Raw genomic sequence first — 25,751 nt, forward strand, 5'->3', positions numbered from 1 at the left:
TCTTTTTGAATCCAGTAAGCTGCAGCTCTTTTGGGCAGCAACATCCACCAGCTCCAGCCAGCATTTCCAGTGGTCCAGAATGCTGGCAGTAGCTGTCCAAAATGACTTCCTCAGCATTTTTGTTATCCAATAGCTTTACCATACTCGGGAATTAAAGTGTTGTCTCTTTTGCAAGAAAAATATTTTTGTATATTCTTTAATTTCAACTTAATTCCAAAAGTTAGGAAAGGATGGCATGGCCAACCAAGAATTCATAATATGACTAGAAGTGTTCCAATACTGAAAGTGGAAATGCACTTACCTGAACATCAATGTCAGGCAGGAGTTGTGTGATAGCCTAGAAAAAGAGTGCATAATTAGAGCACATTGGTGCAAAAGGATGAAGAATATCTAATTTCAATTCTAAAATGTAAAGGTTGTGCAGATGCTTCATGCTGGCTTAACAGCTCAGCAATTATGCATAGGGTTAAGCGTTATGGGACACTGGAGTCAAACGGGTGCCTAGACATACGTAAGAGTAAACCCACTGAAATTAATGGACTGTAGTTAATAATGTTTACATAAATTCCCACTTATATCAACGCATCTACTCCAAATATGAATAAACCTGGATCCAACCCAGGAATCTACTGTAAAAAAAGAGGATGCAGGACAAAGTAGCATCTTACACTTGTAAACTAAAACACCATGCCCAAATACTCCACGGAAGTCACCTGGATATTGCAAGGTCCTCTCATCTCCATGTGTATCATTCTAACTCCACAGCAAAGGCCGTGGAGGCAAAATTACAATGAAGTTTTAGTACTTAGCTCTTTTTAAAGCAGCACAACTGAAGTTAATAATTTTCCTGTCTACAAGAACATAATTTTGTACTATCCTTCCAGCATCCCATGCATCAGTCACTATCATAACTTCCCAAACAATCTGGCATGGGACATTTTGCTGTTGGCGAGATCTTCTTTCCATGGAGCAAGGAGAAAAGAAATCCTACTAATCTCCCTTTATTTATACTTGGCCCTTCAGTTCTACTACTGCTGGTCTTCAGACATTCTGGACTTTGGTCCCCATCAGCCCCTGCCAGTATGGCCAATGGACAGGAGCTGGGAGTTGCAGTCCCAAACATTTGGAGAGCACCAGGAAGAGACCCAGGGAGTCATGTGGGGGGAGTATCCCACAGATGGGGCTCCATAGCTGAGAAGGTACTTACTCTGGTCGTCACCCATCTAAACTCTGAGGACACCCACAGAAGGACCATAGAAGACAGTCTCTGCATTCAGGAGGATTCCTGTGGTCCTTCTACACAGCAGTTCCAACTTACCTCTTCTCGGTCCACCAACGGTTTCACCTCTGTAATATGCGAGTCCTGGCCTTTCCCTGACATTGTCAGTAGCTGGTACCTTAAAAAAAAAAGCCAAAGATATTTGTCTTGATTATGTCCAATGTACATGACGTACAAAATGAAGTTTATGCAATTTGAGTTTATGAAATTCCTCAGAGTGAGAGATGCAGAGGTGCATGCACTACTGTTGAGATACACAAAGGCACAGAGATCACAAAGAACTTCAGTTCAGCATTCTCTATCATGGCTGACGTACAAAGCAGGTTAGCACATCCTTTCTATGTCCCTCTCACCTCTCAGCAGTGTTTTGACTCTGACAAGTGTTCAGATCCACAACAGTGGCCACTGCTATTTGAGCTCAGGGTCTGCAACAAATGCAAATCAACTGACCCAATTAGAGTTACACTACAGATGGGGACGCATAACAACTAATGTAGTCAGTATTAACAGAGCCAGTGTGGTATAGTGGTTATGAGCATGGGGCTGCAACTCAGGAGATCTGGATTCCAGTCCCTGCTCTCAGTCAGGGAGCTCATTGGCTGACTTTGGCAAGTCACAGACTCTCAGCCCAACCTACCTTACGGGGCTGTTGCTGTGAAGATAAGGTGGAGAGGAGGAGGAGGAGAATTATGCAAGCCACTTTTAGTTCCTTGGAAGTAAAAAGGAGGGATACTAATATAAATTGATACCATCGCTGCCACTTGTGTTCTATAGCCAAGGACGCAGCTGTGACTGCCAGACACCATAGGTGTCAAACTTGCCACTAGCTCATATGAGGTGGCAAAGGTAAGTAGGCCATCAGCCACTGGGCAATATATCCTATTCAATGTATCAATTCAATCTCCTAGTTCAAACCAAGTCACTTATCAGCCCTCGCGAGGTTGGCCAATCATCAGTTGTAGCCTAAAACATCTGGAGGTGAAGAAGGCTAATTCAGAATATTATTATTATTATTATTATTATTATTATTATTATTATTATTATTACATTTCTATGCCGCCCCTTGCCGAAGCCTCGGGGCGGCTTACAACACAATAAAATACAATAAAATACAAAAATAACAATATAAAATTAAAATTAACAATATAAAATAAATAAAAAATATAAAAGAATATAAAAGAAGTCGCCCTGGCCAGAATATGTCAGGATCCTCCGTCTAGCACAATTACCATGTTCTTATGAGTTGCTTGAAATTATATTACCGGATATGACCCTACTCAGCAAGTCACTGTGCTTGACTTCTCTAGAGATACAACATTTCTGGGGAACCAGGAATATACCCAAACTACAAAACACAGTGGTATAGCATGCACAAACTAGTTTGCTTGAATTAATAGAAGCTGGCTAGAACAACAGAGTGCTCTCACCTAATAAGTTTCTACTAATACAGTGAAGGGGACATACCAGTCTATCCATTCCAAGGATGCTGCAGAAAGCAAATGAAGGAAGCTATTAAAGAGAAAGCTGAAGACTAGGTTTCTGCTATTTTCCAATGGAAGCTGGCTAACAGAACAAGCCCACAGCCTGTGCAACATATAAGAAAGTTTACACATAGTTGCTTTGGGTCAGCCACAAGAAACAGAAGTGTAATCTTTTGCCAGTGTCCCAACAAAATGAAGACATTATAATGCTCAGAAAGAATTTGCCAATTAAGATTTTTATAGGACTTATTATTTTAAGTGAGGTATTTACATGTTATTAACCTGGTCATTCAAGCTGAGCTACTGTGCAGAAGTAAAATAGATGAAGTGAAATACAGAGTTGCCTCATATTAAATAGGTGAACTACAAAAGAACTAGAAACATCCTACATCATGAGATCTACAGAACTCCAGTGACTGCCTAGCAACTTTCTGCCCCTAGAGGGAGTTAAATGCACACAGCCAAACTCTTCTGCATTCTTCTGGCCCCTTCGAAGCAGTCATGGGATTGGGTTCATTAAGGGCAGCTTCCTACTTTATAAATTTAAGTCATATGAATACTTCTGCAACTCCACCTTATGATGAAATAAAATTTCTACAAGATGAGTCACAAGGGGACTTGTGGAAATATTCCTGTTGCTTAGAATCATAACATTAGAAACAATACTGCAGGCAAGTATCTGAGATAAGAAGTCTAGAGAGTTCCATCTCAGTAAGATGGGAATATACATCATTCTCCATATACCTATTGCACAGTGACTAGGAAGGCATTCCCAGATTTTCAGGCAGGAAATTCTCCTAGCGCTACTCAGCCACCCTTGGAAATGAACCTGGGGCTTTTGCCATGTGTTCTACTATGAAGGGACAGTGCTTTCCCGGTACAGTAGCATGTACTTTTAATCATGCCTTCTCTTCAATCCCAACTTCCTGCTGTTTGAAGCCCAACTTGCACCTGCAGTGTGATGAGCACCTGAAGTGGAATTTTAAGCAAGTCACTTTCTGTGGCAGGCCAGCCTTCCCCAACCTGGTGCCCTCTACATGTTTTGGACTTCTACTTCCATCCATTGTAGCCAAGAGTCAGAAATGCTGGAAGGCATAGTCCAAAACATCTGGTCAGCACCAAGCTGAGGGAGTCTACAATAAGCCATGCCTATTATAGAAATTTCCTGCTGTTCTCAGTTTTGCCAATGCAAAATTTGATGACAATAGGTGATGGTCCATAGCTCTAGTTGATCATGCTGAATGCTAAACAGGGATCTTGGCTGCACCCTTCCCTGCCTTTCGCTAACCTACAGATGACCAAGTCTTTTAACAGAATAGCCTGGTTATACAGCTAGCTTCATATATTCTTTACATTTAAATTTGAACCTCCAGTTAAAGGACATGAGGCAGCAGGACTGGATCCCCTACCTAAGATATCACTATCAAAGTGAATGACACCAGATTCCTGGCCATTAAGAAATGTCAGCCATCTACAAATCAAGCAATTACTTTGACACACCTACAGAATGGCATTATGAGAAAGTGATTATCTATCCACCATGTAAATATTGTACAAAATACAGTTCCCATAGTGTTATTAATTCCATTTCTATATCACCCATAGCTGAAGCTCTCTGGGCGGTTTACAATCTAGTAATGAAACTCTTGGTTAGGTTAACTGTGTTGTAATACTGGCTGTACAGATAGAATTTTAGAACCATTCCTCGTTTCAGGAGGTCAAAATATATGAAGCTTGCTTAATAGTGGTTGTTGGTAATGCTGACAAAGGCACAGCTGAATGCAAAGCAAGGGTCTCTCCTGCACCCTTCCTGCCTTTTGCCAACTCAGAGGTCACCAGGTCTTCTAAAAGAATAGCCTGCTTACGTGGTACTCGTAAGTTCCCATCAACTTCAGGCTCATTAAGTGCAATTCCTGCCAATTTAGTTAAGGATTAAAGCTCAGTGCTGTCACACTTGTTAGAAATAACAGCCCTTAATTGAGTCACACATTCTTTCCAAGTGGAGCACATAGATTTGCCAAACTGATCGAGGCCACAGGGAGACAAGGACACAATTAGACCCAAAATACATAGCCCAATGATAGATTGATGGCACTCTTTGGAGGTTACAAAATCATACTATTCCAGCTTTCCCCAATATGGTGCCCTACAGATGCGCCTCAAATAAACTTCTGAACACCAACCAATATGTTGCAATTAAAACGTAGATGGTGAGATGTTTAATTTTGCTGTTCAGGGTTTCTTCTGAATATTACATTTGGTTGTTGCATCAAAGAACTGTCAACACCAATTGTGAAGTTATTTTACCCCTTTATTATCAAGCAAGATAGCTCAACTGAAGCATTCTTATTAGTGGGGTACATTTTGTAATTAAAACAACTTAGTGTCAGCTATACATAATCAAAAGTGACTCATCTGGAATGAAGAGTCAACCCTTTGAAGAATTTTTTGATTATGAAAGTGATTTCCAAAAACCTGTTTGCTGCATTGTTGGAGCAAGGTACATAAAGTAGAATCAGGAGCCGTAATCTCACAAACCGAACCCACTTCCCGGGTAATACCCCTATGTCCTTCTTTCTGGAATATATCTGATGTCTTGAAAAAGCCTTTTTGACATGATTCTTCATGTCCTGGCAGCTACAGGAAATTAGCAAGGATCCTTATACACTCTACTTATTCTCAACTGTATCTTCATTAAAGCCATGGGCTCTAACTTTAGGGACAGCCATCTATATGAAAACTAGGCTAGCTCAAAACCTAGTGCCTTGAACAGCTTACTCCAAATTCAGTGCTTTTAATTTAGCAGCACTGTTTCAAGGTACACATTAAACATGCCATGTCACTCCTAGATCTTCTAAAGTCTGAGATGTGCAACCTTACAAAGGACAGGAGCTCTAATTTTCAATTTACCCACACAACAGAATCCATAAACCCATGCAGATATCAAGAATAAAAGGAACAACTAAATAGGTGAAAAGAGGCGTTAAGGTTCATCCTTCACTGCACACTCACTATTTGCACATTGACATAATTTGTCACACATAGTCATTTAACCTACAGCTAAGTTGTTCTTAAAGGCATATACCATTAAAGAATAGAATTAGCTGCTAAAAGAAGTCATTTTCTTCAATCCACATGAAGTCCAGTTTAGTGGGCATGAACTTGGTAAAGTTGAGATTCTGCATTTAAAGAATTTAACATTTAAGATTCTAGGTGGAGGCTTTGTTGAGAGAGTCCACTGAGCTAGGCTCTAATTTCTCTGGCACTAGCATGCCAGTTTTTTAAGACATTTTATGTCAAGCATTCAGATGGGAGGTTTTCCTTTCTTTTAGGAGTTACTGGGCAATACTGAACAGTCCAGAATCAAACTTGCAACTGCTATTCATTTGCACTACTTCAGAGCAGTAAAACCACTAATCCAGCCAGTAGAAAACTTACTCAGTACTAGTGACTGTTGCAATTGAGGGCTTGAAGAAGTTTCTTATGGGAAGGAAAGGCCTCATCACCATTCCAGTCCAATCCTAACCTTATTTTATGTGAAAGGTAAATTCACTAAATTCAAAGGGCTTTACTCCCAAGTGTATAGTAGCCAATGATGCCTTGGGCTCAGAGCCTCTATGATTCCTCATATCCAATATGCTAAGCTGTTTTCTAAGTCACAACAAGATGAATGTTTTGTATACTCAGAGCACAGAGATTTCTACCTGGTTTACTCCATCATCTTCACTTAATTCGCTGATGATAGTCATTTAATGTTCTGTACAGAGAAACTATTTTAAGGCATGTTCTGACTACCACTATAATAATTACATGTCAGAAATCCTTGTAGAAATATAGATGCACAATGCCCATCACAAACACCAGAGATTCACTAGCATTTAGAAATTAATCTTTCCACAAATTATGCAATACCAGGAATACTTCATATGCCTTTCCTATGTATAGTTCATGCACTTTTATGTATTTGTGACTATCCGGATGATGCATTAGCTTTTTGCATGGGTTTTCTATACCAAAAAGTGCCTGTTGACGTTTGATCAACTTGCAACATAGATACAACTCTTCATTTTTTTATTGGTGCAACAAAAAGGCAACATAAAAACAAAAATACCTAAATTCAATGCTTCTCATAAGCAAGTTATTTTAATATGGACAAATTACCCCAGAGAACAGGAAGGAATCTAAGGTATCCGTTCAGCACCACTTGCATGTTTAACATTGAAAACACACCAAAATCACAGCACAAACAGTAATCATCAGATTGGCTAAGAGGAATGCGCTCATTGAGACTGCTACCATAAGTATCCTAACTAATTTAATCACATGCTTCTATTCAGGGTAATATTGTCTAACAGCAAATCTCATTTTAGCTCCTTGTAGTCCATGACTAAAGTTGAAGGCAGAAGACAAAAGGGCAGACCAAATATGAGATGGATTGAATCCATAAAGGAAGTCAAAGTCTTCAACTTGGAAGAGCTGAATGGAATTGTAATGAACAGGTCATTCTGGAGAGCTTTCGTTCATAGAGTTGCTGTAAGTCTGAGGTGACTGGATGGCACATAACTCCCCCCAGGTCAGAAGTATCTTCTGAACCTGAAACCCTAGACTAAAAAATTCTCTTACCTGAAAATTCATACAGTATGATCCTATCTTTGGTTGGTCAGAGTAAAATACCTTTACTGACCTTTAAAATCTTGAACTTTGCTACAGTCCTTGTAACCTGCTCCTCCTTTAGCCACATATTTGTCAATTTTGTTCTTTAGAACTTTGCTACAAAGAACATATTACTTAATTTTGTTGCCATGTGCCATCAAATCGTTTCCAACTTATGACGACCCTGTGAATGAAAGTCCTCCATAATGTCCTGGCCATGACAGCCCAGTTCAGTTCAAGGCTGTGGCTTCCTTGGTAGAGTCCACCCATCTCATACATGAGCTTTCTTTTCTTCTTCTGTCTGACTTTCTCCAGCATGATTATCTTCTACAAGGAGTCTTGCCTGCTCATGATGTATTAATTTTACTGTGCATAAAATAATTTTGCTGTTATTCCAAAATGTTGGGAGTTTTCCTTCAAGATCCATTGCAAAAATACTTGATTTGTTAATGAAATTATCTTCTTGTTTGGAAGAGATCAATCACCACACAATACCTAGCATTAAAATGGCTTTTTAAAATGTATTGAGTGCCCCAATATTTTACTAGACCGTAACAATCGCATTCAGGAGTTCATACAGAAGGTGGCTGGTTTGGTTTTGTTTGGGGGGGGGTACATACCATGAATGGTGAAATATCTCCAAAGGCACTTTCATCCCTTAGAGACCTTTTCCTATCTCCAGATTTCTACCTGTTATTAATCCAGTTCTTTCCAAAGCACAGAATTATTACGCAATGCAGCTGCCCAGTTACTTGTACAGCTAGGCAATTGCAGCATGCAAGATCAACCATGTACCACTTGCACTGGCTGCCAGTACATTTCCAGGCTCCAGCATTTCTAGTGCTGGTAATCATATTTAAGGGCCTACAACTATTTGAGGGCAGATTTATTATCTTGTCCAGGACCTATGATTGGACACAGTCTTAACAATAATAGGCAGAGCCTTTTCTGTGAAGGTCAAACAAAATGCCTTCTATAGGAAATATAGCTGGTCCCCTTATGACTATCTTAATATAGTCATAAAGACCTGTGTATTTTGGACTGCTTTTAATTGATAGTGGCCTGCTCTTCATAAACTGGAAATGCATAAAGAAAACAGAAAGCAGCAGCAGAAGCTATTTAAGTGAAAAGTTTGCATTTATATTTTCATCATTTTAGGCTTTTTATTTTGTACCCAACTTTGAAAAGCCAGCCTATATTTATTTCAAATAAATTTCCAGAAAGGCCGGAAGATACAGAACCATAGTACTTTCTTATTAAACAATGAGCTCATCCTGGGAGGCACTGATATCTATTTGACACTTCAACATGTGGCTACAATTCAGCAACAGGGTGGCTCTCAGTTGACAACTGTTCCTGGCCTATTCCAAGAGGCCAGGTGAATGAGATCCAGAAGTCATCTTGGATGAAAAGCGCTATGGAATAATCCAGTCCAAATGCTTACTCTTGAACTCGGCCATTTTAGAAGATTTGTGTTTCCCTGCTGAAAAATCACAATCCTCTTAGCAGCTGTATGACATCAGGAATTCACATTTATCTATCACAAGCCCTTTTTGTATGAACAATTTCAAATATCCTTATTCCTCCTTGTAAACATGACCTAGATGTATGTTGCCACATTTAATGTGCTCCAATATACCCAACCGCACCAAACACTTCCTGCTATCAAATGAGATTATCAGCAAGCTTCATTTTCTGAACAAAGTACATAAACATGCTAAGATTAAGGACTTTGCCTGGTCACACTTTTTATGCAGCTGATGGCGGACAGGCCACCTTGGCCTTGCAAACGACAATAAAACTAAATCAAGTGTGACCATTCCTCATGACACTCACTAAACAGTCGGGATAAAAGTAATGGGCATGCCAGGTTTTTTTTTTTTTTTTTAACCTTATAGCAAGTATGCTGAAATATATACCACATTCCAGGCTTGCACTGCTAAAGAGGGTTGCTTCTTCAGCCGTTCAATGAGGAGTGATAGAAATGTCAAAAGGTGTGGGAGGGGAAGGGTATCAAGCTCTTTGTATGTTTCTTTTTTCCCCCTTTTGCTATTATGGTTCTGCAGCTTAAGTGCACGCTATGGCTCATTTGAAGTCTCCTAGGCCAGGACACATCGTGGCCCAACTCAAGTGCATCCTTTGCCAATGCAGAGCCCTTCAGGACTTTTGGACTCCAATTCTTTTCAGCCCCAGCCAGCACAGCCAGTGATCACCACTATCTGGAATTTTAAGTTCAAGAAAAAAGGGAAAGCACGAGGTTTAAGAAGGCTGCTCTAGCATATAGCAATACTAGTAATGTGTCCAGGGATACTACAGAATCCCTCAGACTGGATCATTTTCTCATCGATAGAACAAAGTGAAATTTAACCTTGAAGAACTTTATAATTCACCCAGGGAGCCTTACTAAATACTGCGGCAGGAGAAAAATTCAATAAATAAATATCAACTTTTCTCACACATAACCCAAGCTCTGCCAAGTAGATTCTGCTGCAAAACAGAACCTTATGGAGGACATAAATGTGAAATAAGACACCTCTAAGCATGTGCTCATCCTAACAGTTTGTTTTCAGAGCCAGGACTGAGCCACAAACAAGTCCTTCACATAATCTCTTCTTCTCCCCCAAGCTGCCTTGATTTTAGCAGTGCAGGAGCTGGAAAAAAAGTTTTTTACTGTCATGGTGGTTAAACATTGGGGGTCTGAAACCTTTGCTAATCTACTGCAAATCACTCATTTCTACAAGTAGGTCTTGGTCTACTATTCACATGGCTCTGATCTAACTACCCAGCATGTTATGCAACTGTCAAGTTCGACAGCATACACCACCCTTCCCACAACAGCAATGCTTCTGCTAAAAATTTGGAAGTGAATGGTTTTGCTTGCCACCAGTGCTCATAGCACATTAACCCAAATTTAGCTCTAGCACCACTGGCACACAACATACTTCGAACGGATCATCATCTTTCATACTAGGCATTGTATGGCATTTAATTCCAACTTCCTATCATGCATAACATGACAACTTGCCAAAAGGAAATAATGCCACATTCTGCTTTGCACAAAAAGGCAACACCGGTAATTCACAGGTTGTGGTTGCTGAGTGGTGCGGAAGGCTATTTCGGCTTTCACCTTGGTTTCTATCTTTACGGCTGCAGAAGTCTTGGAAGCTGCTATTAGCATGCCATAGTGGTACGATCAAGGCATCACATCCTTATGTAACCAAGGCTTCAGAATCGTGAAGGAATGCCAGAATTCAACAGCTATGGTTTGAGTCTCTTCTTGAAAATTTTCTCCTGATAAACATGAAGCTTAAATATGGATAAACATGGATACCAAAGAGATATCAGGAAATTTCAGCTGCTGGGAAAGCTGTCACACCTCATGAACCCAAAACTCTGCAAAGAAGAGAGTCAAGTTTAAAGAAAAGCTCAACACCTGGCAGGTATCTCCTTAAAACCAAGAGAAGCCATGTCAATATCATGATGCTTTTACATACATCTGTGATGTAATCACTTTGTAGCCACACCTAAAAATAGGATTCTGTAGAATTGGGGAAAGGGCAATTACTAGGATCAATGTGCTTGTACAACTCCCCTGTAAGAAAAGTTACAACTTCTGGGATAGTTTAGGTTAACCTGAGTAAGGGAAGAGATGACAGAGGTGTACAGAATTATGCCTGGTGGTTATTTCCCCACCCACATAATATTAGAACTCAAAGGGGACATCCCATGAAGCTGATTGTTGGGAGATTCAGGACAGATAAAGTACTACTTCATATAGAAGATAAAGCATGAAATTCACTCCCAGAAATGTATTGATGGCTACCAATTTGAAAGACTTTAAAAGGATACTGGGTACATTCCAGAGGAGAAGATTATCAATGGTTGCTAGTCCTCAAGGCTATATGTCACCTCCAGTATCAAAGGCAGTGTGCCTGTGTACATCAGTTGCTAGGAAACACGGGTGGGAGAGTGCTACAGTACTCATACCTGTTGCGGGTTCCTTATGGGCACTTGGTGGGCCCCTGTATGAATAGAAGCGGGGGAAAAACCAAACACTTCAATAGCTGGTCCCTTAGTCTGATCCAGCACAACTGCTCTTATGTTCATGTTGTAGCTTCAAAAGCTCATGAAGCTGCACGAATATACCTCCTTTACACAAAACAACTTCATCAACTACCCATTATTATCTTCATATTACTGCAAGGCACAGCCTCCTGCTTATGAAATTCATAGTAGTTCCTGTGAATCTAAACTTGTAAATATAAAATAACCTGATCCTGTGATCAGATCTGCAAGAGAAGAGGATTTTATTCATACAGTCATGGCTCCCAGAGCAGCTTACAGAACACAAATGATACAATTAAGTAAGGCAATGATTTACAAATACAGAACAGAAGAGTGGATTCAGGAGCCAAGACATCTTCATTTAAACTGCAATGCTGGTTACTTTACCTCATACATAGCCTTATATTGGCATGGGCAACTTGCGGCCTACAACTCCCATCAGCCCCAGTCAGCATAGCTAATGCTGAGGATGAGGCGAGTTGTAGGCTAAAACACGTGAAGAACCACAAATTGCACACCCCTGCCTTATTTAATTCTACTGTCTAGATGGAGATAGGAAGATTTAAGGTGGGATGGAGCAATATGAAGCACCATGTCATCCATGCCAACCAAATCTGTCATCCCTTTTTCACAGTTCAACACTGAACTTAGAAAGCAGTAAGGGCCCACTTCAAACCGCACACAGGGCATCTGCACAGATTCAGATGCTGGCACAGTCTTACCAAATGTAATTCAAACGAAGCTGCCACATGGGGACACGTCACTGTTAGCATAGAGTACAGGAACCAAGGCTACTGTTAAGAAAGGCTAGATGGAGAGCGCTCCCACATCTCCTGGGTCAGTCAAAGACACACCTACCACATCTGGCACCAAGGGCTGCCTGCATCACACTTTGCTAACAATGGCTCTCATCTAAAATGCCCCTTTGGCATCTGCATCAGCAATCTCCCACAGTATACAATCACAAGAGCACAGCTGGGCCAATGTAATCTCTACATGCAGATGAAGAGCTGAGGCTGAGAAGAACAGCTTGCCTGAGATGTTGTGTAATTTGAATTTGCAACTTCTTAACTGCTAGCTGAACTCTCAACCACTATGTTATCAGTTCTCTGGTCCAGCAGTTAAAGCATATCAGAAGTTGTTCCCCACCACCACCAACCCAGACATACCAAGTTGCTTCTTTATTATTTTACAACTGAACAGTCATCTTTGATCACATTCTACCTACATGTTTCTCACCAATGACTCTCACTGTTATCTGCTGAGTTACAGAAACACTAAATATCCCCACATAGGTGAACTGATTTAGTACAAACATTTTGATCTCCACTTACTCTTTTGTGGAATAACTGTCAATTATCTGATCAGATTACTAAAATCAACTTGCCATGACTAATTCTGGCAGAATTAAGCCAGCCAAGGAGCAATTACTACCAAGGAACGGATAGCCAGGCTAACCACAAGCTTGGCACGAATCTACCTCTCCTCTTCAGTTGTTTACTACTTTGCCGCATGGCAGTTCCTCCAATTCTACTAATGCTCATCTCTGCTCTGTCTCCAACATCAAAATGATTGCTCTCATTTTCAGAGATAGATAAGTCTGCTGTATCAATTGGCTAAGCTTAAGAATAAGAAGCGGAGTTTAGAAGCATGACATTTTGATAAGCAGCACATCTAATGAGACTGCCTGGGATAAAGGAGCTTCTACACAGCATGCCTACTTCCCCCTTGAGTCATTAACAGCGTTGCAGTAAAGCAGAGCTGGACAACTTGGAGGCCTCCAATTGTTTGGAGCTCTAACTCCCATCCACTCTAGCCAATGGGGCGGGATCATGAAAATTATAGGTCAAAACATACGAAGAACCAGAGTTGCCCATGCTTCCCCTGAAAGTTATGACTTGCCTACTTCATCAAGCTCCACACTTTTAATCTAATGTTATTTAAAATAGGTGGCTTGTGCAGAACCATCAAAATTGCACAAAACATCAAGGTGCGCAGTGTCGATGCCCACTGTGTCACATTCTGTTCCTGAAGAGCTGACTCCTAGTTCCAAGGACTATTAAAACTAATTGTCAAAAGAGATCCCAAATAAGAGTGCCTCCCACTCAGTTTCATTTCTTCTTGTTCAAACAAAAACATACAAAATGTAAGAACTGCCTTCCTAGATGAGACAAAGCTCCATTCAGCCTGGCCTTGTGTCCAATAGTGGCAGGCCAGATGTCCCCGAGAACTCACAGGCAAAGCATGAAAACAAATACCTTCCCCGCTTTGTCCCCAGCTTCTGATATTCAGAGCCAGATTGTCTCTAGACATTTCATTTCACTGTTGTGGCTAAAAAAAACTTAGGTGGACACTTACATTTGGATAAATATTGTATTTCTACCAGAGAAACATCTCCATAGTAGTTGAAATGATTCAAAACTATTATTTAAAAAAAAATACATATAGAAAGAGAACCCAAACTAGGGGTATCCTCACTGTAGACTGGGAGCTGGACTACATAACCTCCAAATTTCCTTCCAACTCTTAATTCTTTTAGTAGAAAAGCAAACAGAACAGGCAATCAAATTAAGTGCTACCAAAAGTCTTAGCAAAAATAACGCAAAAGGGAGTAACAGATTCCTGACAAGGAAGCCAGGGAGACAGTCCAAACTCTTGGTACTACCACAGAAAAGATCCTGGCCTCTTTCATCACCCACTTTAGCTTTGAAGTTAGGGTCACATGACTACAAACTTGTACTCTGGCAAATTATCTTAATATGCAGGAGGGTTTACATACAGTTCAAATGATCTGCATGCCAGTTTTGAGATAGTAAGTATTACATTAGCCCATACTAAAGGCACAAATTAAATTTTCATGCTAATCATTTAGAAATTGTTTTCCACATTGTTCAATAATGCAAAGCCATTTTCCCCTACCCAGCCTTTTACAGAAAAAAGGAAGATGAAAAAAAAATTATAAGCTCAGTACGCAAAGTCAAGCATTGCTATAAGTGTGCACATTCTGTGCATGACTTTACCAGCTGGGCACAATTCCTACAGCCTGCTATGACGGTTAAACTACAACAGCAGCAAGGGGGGGCCATGATAGCCCCAAAACCACAGCCTGCTGCAATTTGTTGTAGTCACAGGAAGCTGTTGTGCTTAAGTGTTGGCAGCTTGCCAGGAGTAATTTCAGTGTCTGCTGTGCCTCCCTACAGAGACAGAGCCCATTTCCCCATTCCAAGTCCAGCCCAGTTTGGCCAACATCTAGAAGACTCCAGCTGTTTCTACCGTTTTTCCAAGAAGGGTGAAAGAAGAGATCTCCAGTCTTTGTTGTCCAAACGAAAACTGCTAGGATTTCCTTTTCTACAATGAATTTCTCCAGCTCAGCTGGACACAGCACACTTTTTGCTCTTGGTTTTATATGTGAACGGGAGAAGCCCAACACCAAGCAGCTGCTTAAAAATTCAACAGTCTTTGCCAAGTGGTCTCCAGAATTTAAATATATTTCTGCAGGCTAAAGCAAAGGTGGGGAAAGTCTGCATTTCTGCCTGAGTGCTGAACTAAGTTTTGGAGATATTTTAGGGGACTATGTTGTGATGGTTGGTGCAGGAGAAGTCAAAGGCTTGTAGGGCAAAAGCAATAGGGATGGGCCTCCAAAATACGTAAAATATCAGCATAATGTAATTTATGGTCAGTGTGAGCCAGTGTTAGACTGGGACTCTTAACCATGAAGCTCACTGAGTAACTTTGGGGCAGCTGCTGACTCTGCTTATCCAACCCCACAGGGTTGTTGAGGATAAAACAGAAAAGAAGAGAATCTTGCAAGCCACCTTGGGTTCCTTGAAAGAGGAAGAAATGTAAATCTAATGTAGTAATAATAACAGCTCTAACTGCGTGTAGCTTAGCCTTAGGGGAGGCATTTCAACCTTTCATAGTAGGGAAAATCGTACACAAAAGTCAAAAGATTATCAAACAATCACACCACACCATTAGCAGGGAGTTCATTTGGGAAAAAATGCACCCCCTATTCTAAAATCATCACTAAGCACATCTGCATATACCCACAACCGCATGGGCATCAGCAGGCACTGCCTATTCTCAAGGTGCTACATTTCGAAACTCATTCAGTTGGTATGTTCATTCCCTGAAAAGTGCATGCTTAGGCTTGAGAAGCCCAGTGGACTACCACCTATTTTAACTTTCAGTAAGCCAATATATTTTGCATCCTGGCCAGTGTCATCCAGACATCTCATTTTACTGCACCTCACCAGTATTCCTCAAGCAGGCAGCTCTTCCCAACACCTAGCTTTCATCTACTTACATATTTTTATACTTAAATCCCACAATTTCCTTACAAGGAATCAAAGGCAGCTCACAATCTCTTGTTCCTATCCACATCTATCTACACAACAGCTCTGGGAGGGAGGCTAAACTGGCAGTCAGTGACTGGCCCAACATCACTCCACAGCTGAGTGGAGATTAGACTCTTGCTCTCTCAAATCCCAGTCCAACACAAACCACTACAGCACATTGGCTTTTGCCAGCAACATGGTTATATTAATTGTAGCAGCTACATGCTGCTCCTCAGCAATAAAAAAAAAATCAAACCGCATCCAATTAACTGGCCAATTCCAGTCTGCCTGTTGCAGCAAAAATGAAGATTGTCACTTAAACATAAATAAAAAGAATCCAAGAAAAGCCAAGTGAATGTGGAAAGGCCCACAAAAAACAAACTACCCAAAGAGAGGTCCTGTGGTGCTTTTTACCAGGCTAACATCATCAGCATTGAGAGCCCATTTCTAGTGATGCCATGAGCAAAAGCCCACAAAAAAAATATGGCCTCCTCACAAAACCTGCTGGCTTTAAAGATGCCGCTGCTTTGTTTTTGCACTGGTTTTTAACTAAGTAACTGTTACACCTCTGGCATTGGAATTAGGGAGCACATAGTTGCCTCCATCTTACCTGAGAGAAGGCCACCCCCGCCCCATTCTCTCAGAACCACCACCATTAGAGGAAAAACATAAAAAGTATGCCTGCCTCTTTTTCTGAAGATGGAATAAAGTCCGTTCACCTTCTGAACATGGGCAAGCCCTCACACTTGATAAGACACACTCTGCAATTACTGCCATCAAATGCTAGAAACAGCATTCCATCACTTCATGGGACACATATACAAACATATATTGACTGATACATATTCCAGATGGCACACAGATTATGAGAGCAGAGAGATTATGAGAGCATTCCCTTGTTATTGCATAACAGCCTTGCCCAACCTGGTGCCTAAGAGGCGTGTTGAACTACAACTCCCACTATCCCCAGCCAGCTAGCAAGCAGTTATGGGGTATGTAGTCCACCACACGGCACTGGGAAAGGCTGTTTTAGAACAAGGATGAATGTTGTTGAAATCCATCTCTCCCTTCTGCCCCTCAACTTCAAGGGAAAATCTTCAGTATTTAACTCCTGTTGTTGTTCAGTTGCAGTCATGCCCAGCTCCTTGCAACCCTACGGACCAAAGCACACCAGCCCCACCTGTTGTCCTCTGCCTCCTGGAGTGCACCCAAATTCATGTTCATTCATCAGTGACACTATTTCATCCTCTGCTGTCCCCTTCTTTTGCCTTCAATTTTCCCCAGAGTCTTTTCCAATGAGTCCCTCCTCTCACTATGTGGCCAAAGTATTAGAGCTTCAGTTTCAGTATCTATCCTTCTAAAGGATAGTTTGGGTTGGTTTCCTTTAGGATCAACTGATTTGATCTCTATTTAACCCCTATACAGTCCATAAAACCTCTCTTCCTGAATTAGACCACTCCCTCTAGTCTATGAATTTTGCCCCCTCCCTAAAAGCAGCCAGCTGGGTATGCCTACAAAAGTCTCAAAGGTCATGCCCATTTTTTTCCTTCCCACTCACATTCTTTTGGGTTAAAACTGCCCTTGGACCTAAGCAATTGATGAATGCTTCTCTCCTCTTCTGCTGCTCCCCTCCCCAACAACTAATCAAAGAAAATATGGTGAGATGCTTCCCACTGCTCAAACACCACCAGAGTGCCACAAGTCAAATCTTATTTACTGCTACTCTCAGAAGACAGTTAACTATCAGAACCAAGTGGAGCCTCCATATTTGAAGGCAGTTCACAAGCACCCAAGGAGCCGTATGCATCCATGGCCTGAGTGGGAGCAACTTGGGGCATCTTGCTGGCCAACAGCTGGCAACCTGATAGTGGAATGAATGGAACTGTCTTTACCAGATCCAGCAGGGCTTTTTTCCCTGTCTTTTTTCCAGTAAAAACATTTTAAAATGAAACAGATCAACAGACTACATCAATCCTGTTTTCTCTCCAGCCCAAAATATTTGAAGACAGGAAGAAGATACTCTTTCTGTTCCACCAGAAAAGAAATTCTAGTATTGGAAGCCAGAAAAGGGTTGTGAAACTGAATTCAGTTTCCTATTGCAGAGGCTCCCTCAGTCTAAAACCGTATCTGGAACAACTAACCATTCTTTGCTGCTTGTTAATTTTCAAAGCTTTGTGCAGACCCTACACAATTTTAGGCACATGTTGATCAATTCTAGAACTTTGTTCTGTGCATGTGTGTTTTCCAAGCTGAATTGTCAGCACCTATTTAATATTCTACATGGCTCCTCCTACCTTGGTTACATATGTCCGTTGCTGGAAACAGCAGGAAAAGATCTGAGGCAGACTTCTCCAACCTACGCCCTCCAGATGTTGTGGACTACAATGTCCAACAGTCCTGGCCATCTGACATGTTGGCTGGGTTTGCTGAGAACTGAAGTCCAAAACATGCTGAGGGCACGGAGTTCAGGAAAACTGATCTGTGGTAACAGTAAGACAAGTTAATGGGACTACCAGCCTTACACTGGAACAGGTAAAGGGCAGAGGCAAAGAGGGGAAAAGAAGATGATCTGTGCCAGCAAGGATAGGACTTAAGAAATGGGAGCAAAGAGCTGGAAAACCAAAAGGAACACGGGATGAAAAGCAAGCAGAAGGACACAGCTGGCAGAGAGGGGCAGGGTGGCAAGGGGTGGTTTGTAAGATCTGGGTTTGAATTCCCATTTGACCACAAAGCTCATAGCACAACTTTGGACCAGTCCCTTATCCAATACTTTCAGTCTAACCATCCTCAGGGGGTTATTGTTGTGAGCATAAAAATACAGAAAAAGGAAAGAGTTATGTAAGGAGCTTGCCTGCAAGAGGAAAAACGAAGGGGCAGAAAAAAGGACCAGCATGGTGTAGTGATTAGGATGCTGGACTAAGAAACTGGAGATCCAAGGTCTCGAACCCACCCAGGCATAAAGTCTGCATGACAATGGGGCAGTCACAGCCTCTGCCTGGCCTACCTTGCAGGACTGTTGTGCAGGCAAACAGAGAAGACTGCATAAACCACCTTGGGGTCTTTGCAAGAGGGAGGAAAGTGAGACTAAAATGTATAACATTAATGAAATAAGCATAAATAAGGTAACTCCCCTTCCTGTAAATGGAAGCCACACTCATACAACCCCCGAAGGGAAAAGGCTGCCAGCCTGGGTGGGGAGGGGGCGCTACAATGCCATCACTGCCTATTAGTTCACGGCGATGTCGTATCTGCCTACCCGCGCTTGCTCCAAGAACCACCCCATTACACGCCACACCAATTCGGATCACAAAGCTTTGTTGCAGGAACTGCCCAAAGCGTCTCAGCTCTCGGGCAGCCAAGACAAACGAAAGGGCAAGTCGACAAAGGGCAAGTTCACAACAACCCTGCGAGGAACACCAGAGAGAAGAGTCGAATTGGCCGACGTCCCCCCTCCCGCGCGGGTGAGTCAGGTTCCAAACGCGGGCTCCCGCCGTCTAAATGCCAGGACGCTTCCCCGCTGGGGACCATGGACACTGTAGTCCAGTCAGACTTGGGGAAAGAAAGCTGCTGGCTGGCAGAGGCGATCTGAAATCGCTTACCTGGGCGAGGAGCCCCCGGGAGAAGTCACAGAAGCGACCGGACCCCCGCACAGCACAGGGGGCTGGAGAGGCGGCGGCGACCCCGGCACCCAACGGTCTTCCAACGGCCGCCGCGAGAGCGCGCCCGAGCAACAGCCGATCCACCACGCGACACGCGAGCTTTGTTGCTGTCCGAGCGCGGCGCGCCGCACGGGCGGCCTTTTATAGGCTGCATCCGGGCCACGCCCCTCCCCCGATGTCGCCCTCGGCCCCTACCCCGCCCCTCCCACTCTCCGTGGATCCCGCCCACCGGCGGGGGAACTCGCCGCCAGCGCTCTCCTCCGGGCTCGGTCGCCCGCTTTGGCCCCGCCCCTTTTCCAGCCCATCTGTTGCGCAGCGCTGCTTTGCTGCTCGCTCGCAAGAAGTTTCTGCTTCCTGCAGCGGCCCAAACCCAGCAGGCTCCCACCTGTTGCTTTAAAGAACAACTTTATTTATTTTAGTGCTTTGTTTATGTTATTGCTATCTGCAAGGTGATGTGCCTCTGAAGTCCCTCTCGCTGTTTAAATGGGCGCTGCCGCTTGCTCGCAGGAAAGGGCGCTGCGGAGGTTCGCGGCACAAAAGGACCGCACGTCTGCGCGCCTACTTGCGAGTAAGCAGCAGTCCCCCTCCACGGGACGGATCCTAACTCGTGCCAGATTAATTCACCGATTGCCCTACTGCGAGGCAGACCGCGCGCCCGCACCCCTGGCGCTCGGGCGGGACTTGCTTCTGAGTCAGCGCCTGCGGGGCTCGGGCGGCTGGGTCGAAAAGAGCGGCTGCTTTGGGGAAGGCGGTGGGGAAATCGGAGGATGACGCTCGGGCCGAGCCTTGACCTCCGCTTTCTGCCGACTCGGAGCGTGCCTGACCAGGGGAAAGGGCACGTTTTCGCATCCCGCCCCCCCCGCCGGTCCCGGACAGCGCCTGGACCGAGAGCTTGGCGTGCAGACATGCGACAGGTGGGGCTTTTCCTCCAGCCCAGGCAGGTAGATGCAATCGGAGGAGAAAACGCTCGCCTCCTGTTGCGCATGGACATGGTGGGTGCTGGCCCTGCAGAGGTTGTTGGTGGCATGTTCTCACCCTCCCCGGCCTTGCTGGCTGGCGCTGATGGGAACTGGAGTGCCGCAACCTCTGCCCGGCTCCCCGCTCTTCCCCCCCCCCCCCCCCCGCCATTCACATATCCTGGAGCTCTATGCTTGTCAAATTCAGCGTCTGGTACAGTGTTTCCGGCCCTGGAGGTTCCACGGAGCTAACAACCAGATGCCAGTCTAATTCATAGATGCGTGACGAAATAGGCAAGTGAGATTCTGGGCGTGCACAGCACCACGTGGGAGGCTAACCTCATTCTTTTTACAGTCTTCAAAATTGCGTGCATTAAATTTATAAAAGACACACTTGAGACCGATTTGCAATCACATCAGACAGCAATTTGCTCTCCAGTTCCCATCTTCCCCTGTCCAAAACAGTGACACTGTGCATTGAACAGATGGAGAGTATGTCATGACATCTGCTCAAGGACACACTTCCCTCCCAAACTGTGTGTTTGGACTGAAAAAAGATTCACAGATCTGGGGACTGTTGGGAGCTAGAGGACTTTTTCTGATAGGATTATGCCCTAAGATTAATTTCTGAACGAACAAGCTGTGGCTCAGAGAAAGGCAACAACTTTTGGGAGTAAGACTTCTGCAGTTTCAGAATGTGACTCCATATTTCCCTGACAAATATTCTATATTTTGGGTAGAATTGGTAACAACTTTATTCCGGAACAGTATTTAAGCAATGAAAGTAAACTTTCTGGAACACAGAAGCATCAGGAAAATAGGCAAAATGTAGGGGTTTTCCAGATGTTAGGATGGCCTTCTCCAACCTGGTACTTGACAAATATTTTAGACTATGGTGCTGTCAGTCTCGGTCTTGTATAAGGATAGTTATAATTATAGGGGTGGTGAAAATATCTGGAGGGCACTAGGCTGAGAAGGGCTACAGTTTCTTTGGACAGAGGTGAGTTTTAGGCACCCATATTTATGTGTAAATCTGCATTAAATGAGTACATAATTATTGTTTAAGCTTCCTTTGAGCCCTCTAAGCCCTACAAAAATATTGACTTGGCAGCACTGAAGAAGGAAGAAAAATCTGTTAAAGCTCAAGATGTTGCCATTTTGCCTTATTTTGGGGTTGTAGAAATAGTTTACATATCCTGTGATTGGCTGGCTCTATAATATGGGCTGAAAGAAGCAAAGCATGAACAACCAAGGACTGGCTTTACTTCTAAACAGATTTGCCAGTCGAACTTATGTCAACATTCCCAACCCAAGTTCCTCGAAATTGGAAGTTTCCAATTTGTTGCTGGCAATGCAGAAACCAAATTATCTGGTAATAAGGAATAGGGATTCTGTTTTTTTAAAGGATAGTATCCTATTCTATGTAGTACAGAGTTTAATACTAGATCTTGATGCTTTAAGACTTCAGTCCTATACACATATACCTGCCAGTAGATGCCATCAAGCAGGAGAGCGCAAAAGTTGGCTTGAAACTCAACATTAAGAAAACTAAGATCATGGCATCCAGTCCTCTCACTTCCTGGCAAATAGATGGGGAGGAAATGGAGGTAGTGACAGATTTCATTTTCTTGGGCTTCAAGATCACCACAGACGGGGACTGCAGCCAAGAAATTAAAAGACGCTTGCTCCTGGGGAGGAAAGCTATGGCAAATCTAGACAGCATACTAAAAAGCAGAGACATCACCCTGCCAACAAACATGCGTATAGTCAAGGCTATGGTTTCCCCAGTTGCAATGTATGGCTGTGAAATTTGGACCATAAGGAAGGCTGAGCACCGAAGAATTGAGGCCTTTGAATTGTGGTGCTGGAGGAGACTCCTGCGAGTCCCTTGGACAGCAAGGTGATCAAACCGGTCAGTCCCAGAGGAGATCAACCCTGACTGCTTCTTGGAAGACCAGATGGTGAAGATGAAACTCATAGACTTTGGCCACCTAATGAGAAGGAAGGACTCCCTGGAGAAGAGCCTAATGCTGGGCACAATAGATGGCAAAAGAAGGAGGGGACGGCAGAGGATGAGGTGGCTGGATGGAGTCACTGAAGCAGTTAGTGTGAGCTTAAGTGGACTCTGGGGGATGGTGGAGGACAGGAAGGCCTGGAGGAATCTTGTCCATGGGGTCGCGATGGGCCAGACACAACTTCACGACTAAGGACGACATCAGGAGATGCCATGGAAAGCAGTGTGACTTACTTCTGAGTAGATAGTTATAGGATGACAGTGTAGGACTCCTGCGTATTTCACCTTCCTTTTACATATTCAAGCAGTCTAGGTTTTTTTGCTTTTAAGTCTATAAATATAGGCCACAATTCTGGAGAGTCGCGGCAGAGACAGCTGAGCAGAACTTACTAATTTAGGGCGGCTTTTGGGTGAAACATCTCTTCCAAAGCTTCATTTTTGGCAGAAAGAAACCAGCTCAGCATCAACTTTACATCTTTTTGGTGCCAGACGAGGCTCGCCCTCAGTGTTGAAGCACTGACCAACTCCAAATAGCAAATGGCAAGAAACTATTGTTTATTTTTAGCTGGCTTGGCAACATGTACTTGTCTTAGTTCTTTAAGCCGTCAAAAACCTTGGCTTAATATTTTTAGTGCGATAGAATATAATTTTATTTATATTCAATGTTATCCTTTATTATCCAATGTACAGCTTTAGTGGTTGTACAATGCCCAGAATGCTTTGACTATGGGATGGTAAAGAAATAAAAAAATAGTCATAGTAATACATGTCCCAATGGGCCCATCTTTATTTGGGTTCAAAAGGATCATTTTGTGTGGGGGAGCCCAGAACCCACCTCTCCTTAGGTTCTCGGGCTTGCTTCTTTCTTTTGATTGTAAGAGAAACAACTGCTTTGCTCTGGAAAAGGGAGCTCCTGATCTTGCCCATTGCGGCTGCCATTGTGTTGTTGCTTACTGTCATGCACCATCAAGTTGTCTCCAGCTTATGGCAACGGAACGCGTGCCCTCCACAATTTTCTGTCCTTCACAGCCCGGCTCATCTCTTTAAAGCTCAAGGCTGTTGCTTCGTTGATGAATCAGTCCATTGTTTGGTCTACCCCCTCTTCTGCCTTCACCTTGCCCTGGCATTATTGTTTTCTTAAGTGAGTCTTGCCTTCTCATAAGGTGCCCAAAATACAATAGTCTTAGTTTCATCACTGGGCGTTGATTTAGGAATAAGCAAAGGCAAACCCAAAGCCAGCAAAGCCACCTTGACACTCACTCAAAAGTCCAGATGTGCCTGATCCACTCCCCCAAAAGTTTGTGAATCCCTAAGCTGCAGTGGTTGATGGCATTCCATTTTTATTCCAGCTGTTCTCCTCTTTCAAGGAAACCAAGGCTCTTCCCCTTCCCCATTTTATCCCCATGACAACCGTCGAGGTTGGTCAGGCGAGAGTCAACAACTGGCCAAAAGTCACCCGGAGAGCTTTATGGCTGAAGGGGACTAGTCCCAGTCCAGAACTCTAACCACTATGCCACACAGTGCGGGCGTATTTAGAGGCTCATCATAGCAGCACACAGAGATGTAGAGCCATCACATAGCCATGGGTCTGGATTCCGTAAGTCACATTGAAGTCCTTTTGAACTCCATGAGATGCAAATTAGCTATGAATAATATATCCAATGCTTTCAATGAGACTCAAGCGTAAAACATTTGTATTCAACTGGTTGTCTTTAGCCTTCATCATAATCCTGCATCACCGCCCTCCAGATGTTTTGGACTACAGTTCCCATCACCCCAACCAGCTAGTCCAATATTTGGGGATAATGGGAGCTGTAGTCCAACATGTCTAGGTGGCGCATCATGGCCTACCCTTTCTCTAGAGACTTGTGAGACATGTGGGGAGGGGAATTACTCCCATCAGCGATCGGTGAATTATGCTTTGGTTTACTGCCATGATTTTCATGGGCAGAACTGGTTGCTAGTAATTGCCATGAGGTTTTTACCCTCACTGTGTGGCCTTGTGGGTAAAAAAATTATCCATTTCTATAGCCAGGATTCTGTGAAAAAAAAATCTGGGTGGCCTAGGCCATAAAACTGGTGGTGTTGGCAATGAAAAAGATGAGTAGGAGATAGTTTAATGAAACGTCCCCCATAAGGCCCAACCTCAGAGCCGAGAAATTCTACAACATTTGCCCCTAGCAGGACCTGCAGTGAGGCCAAAGGTCTTTAATAAAAAAAAAAGAAAAAAGCCGAGGAACCTTTTTTTCCCGTCGGAATACTGTGCGTTATTTACAAGTGCCATGATACACTGTTTCTATCCACACTAACAACTTCTGCAAGAACCACTCAAGATTCCCATTTATTCCCAATGCTGAAGTTGCTGGGCTTGAATGGACTACACCGCTTTTTGCAAAGCGGATGCAAGGTTTGCTCAGAGCAAAACAGCACCTTTTATGGCAGCCAGGGATCATGTCTGCACACCCACCATTTATGATTCAGTGATCAGGTCGTCCCCAGACGGAAGCTTCCATGTGCCAGCCACACCTTGAGCATCAGCCCTAGGAATGAATGTAGGAGAAATGTGGTGGATCAGACCATGAGCCTTGCTGGCCCAGCTGTGAACATCTGGAAAGGCTCATCCAACAGGGCTCTCCCAGTGAGTAGGGATGGGTGAGAAATTAGCTTCAGTTGAGGTGTTGTTCCTTTTCTAAGCCGATAATTGTCCAAGGTTTACAAAAGGTATCCCATATCCAGGACAAAAAGAGCATGAGTTTTACTGTTGTTTTGTTTTTAATGGAAAACCTGATGCTGATGGATTTGTTAGTCAAACCTGAGGGTTTGAAAGCTTTGCTCTTAAATGTCCATCAGCTTCTCTGCAGAAAGCATTCATTGTGTGCTCATAATCCTGAAAATTTGCAGATTCTTTCACAACATCAACACACTCCACAGCCTCTCCCATGTTTTCCAGCTCTTCTGTGGCTTTTTCTTAGAGCAAGAAAAGCCAGCTATTAAATTTTAAATACAGAACTGGAATGAAAGTCTCTTGTCTTGTCGCAATTCTGGTTTACCACAGAAGCACGCTGTAGTTGGGTAACAGACATATAAAAAGGGGGAGAAAGACCAACCCTGGAAGGAGGGACCTGTGTAAAGGACACACTCTTTGCAATGAATGGAAGAAGCTCTGACTCAGCAGCTGGTTCAGTGCCACATGCAGTGAAGTCCTGAATCTGTATCCTTCTGCATTTCCTCATGCCAGTGCAGACCCAGGATCACCACCTTTCTCTTCTCTTCTCTTCTCTTCTCTTCTCTTCTCTTCTCTTCTCTT

General features: G+C 43.2%; 1 protein-coding gene across 1 annotated transcript in view; it reads right to left on the minus strand.

The window, feature by feature from the left end:
* The window catches only part of NDRG1 (N-myc downstream regulated 1), a 48,274-nt gene extending 28,695 nt beyond the window's left edge, over window positions 1-19,579 (minus strand). Inside the window, exons 1-3 of the mRNA XM_044450398.1 lie at window positions 19,415-19,579; window positions 1,319-1,397; window positions 302-337 (exon numbers count right to left, since the gene is read on the minus strand). Coding sequence (XP_044306333.1) covers window positions 302-337; window positions 1,319-1,381 — 99 coding nt within the window. The 5' untranslated portion in view covers window positions 1,382-1,397; window positions 19,415-19,579. The remainder of the gene's footprint in view (window positions 1-301; window positions 338-1,318; window positions 1,398-19,414) is intronic.
* Window positions 19,580-25,751: the final 6,172 nt, after the last annotated feature.

This window comes from Varanus komodoensis, unplaced genomic scaffold (genome assembly GCF_004798865.1).
Source record: "Varanus komodoensis strain SLA01 unplaced genomic scaffold, ASM479886v1 scaffold66, whole genome shotgun sequence".
NCBI lineage: Eukaryota > Metazoa > Chordata > Lepidosauria > Squamata > Varanidae > Varanus > Varanus komodoensis.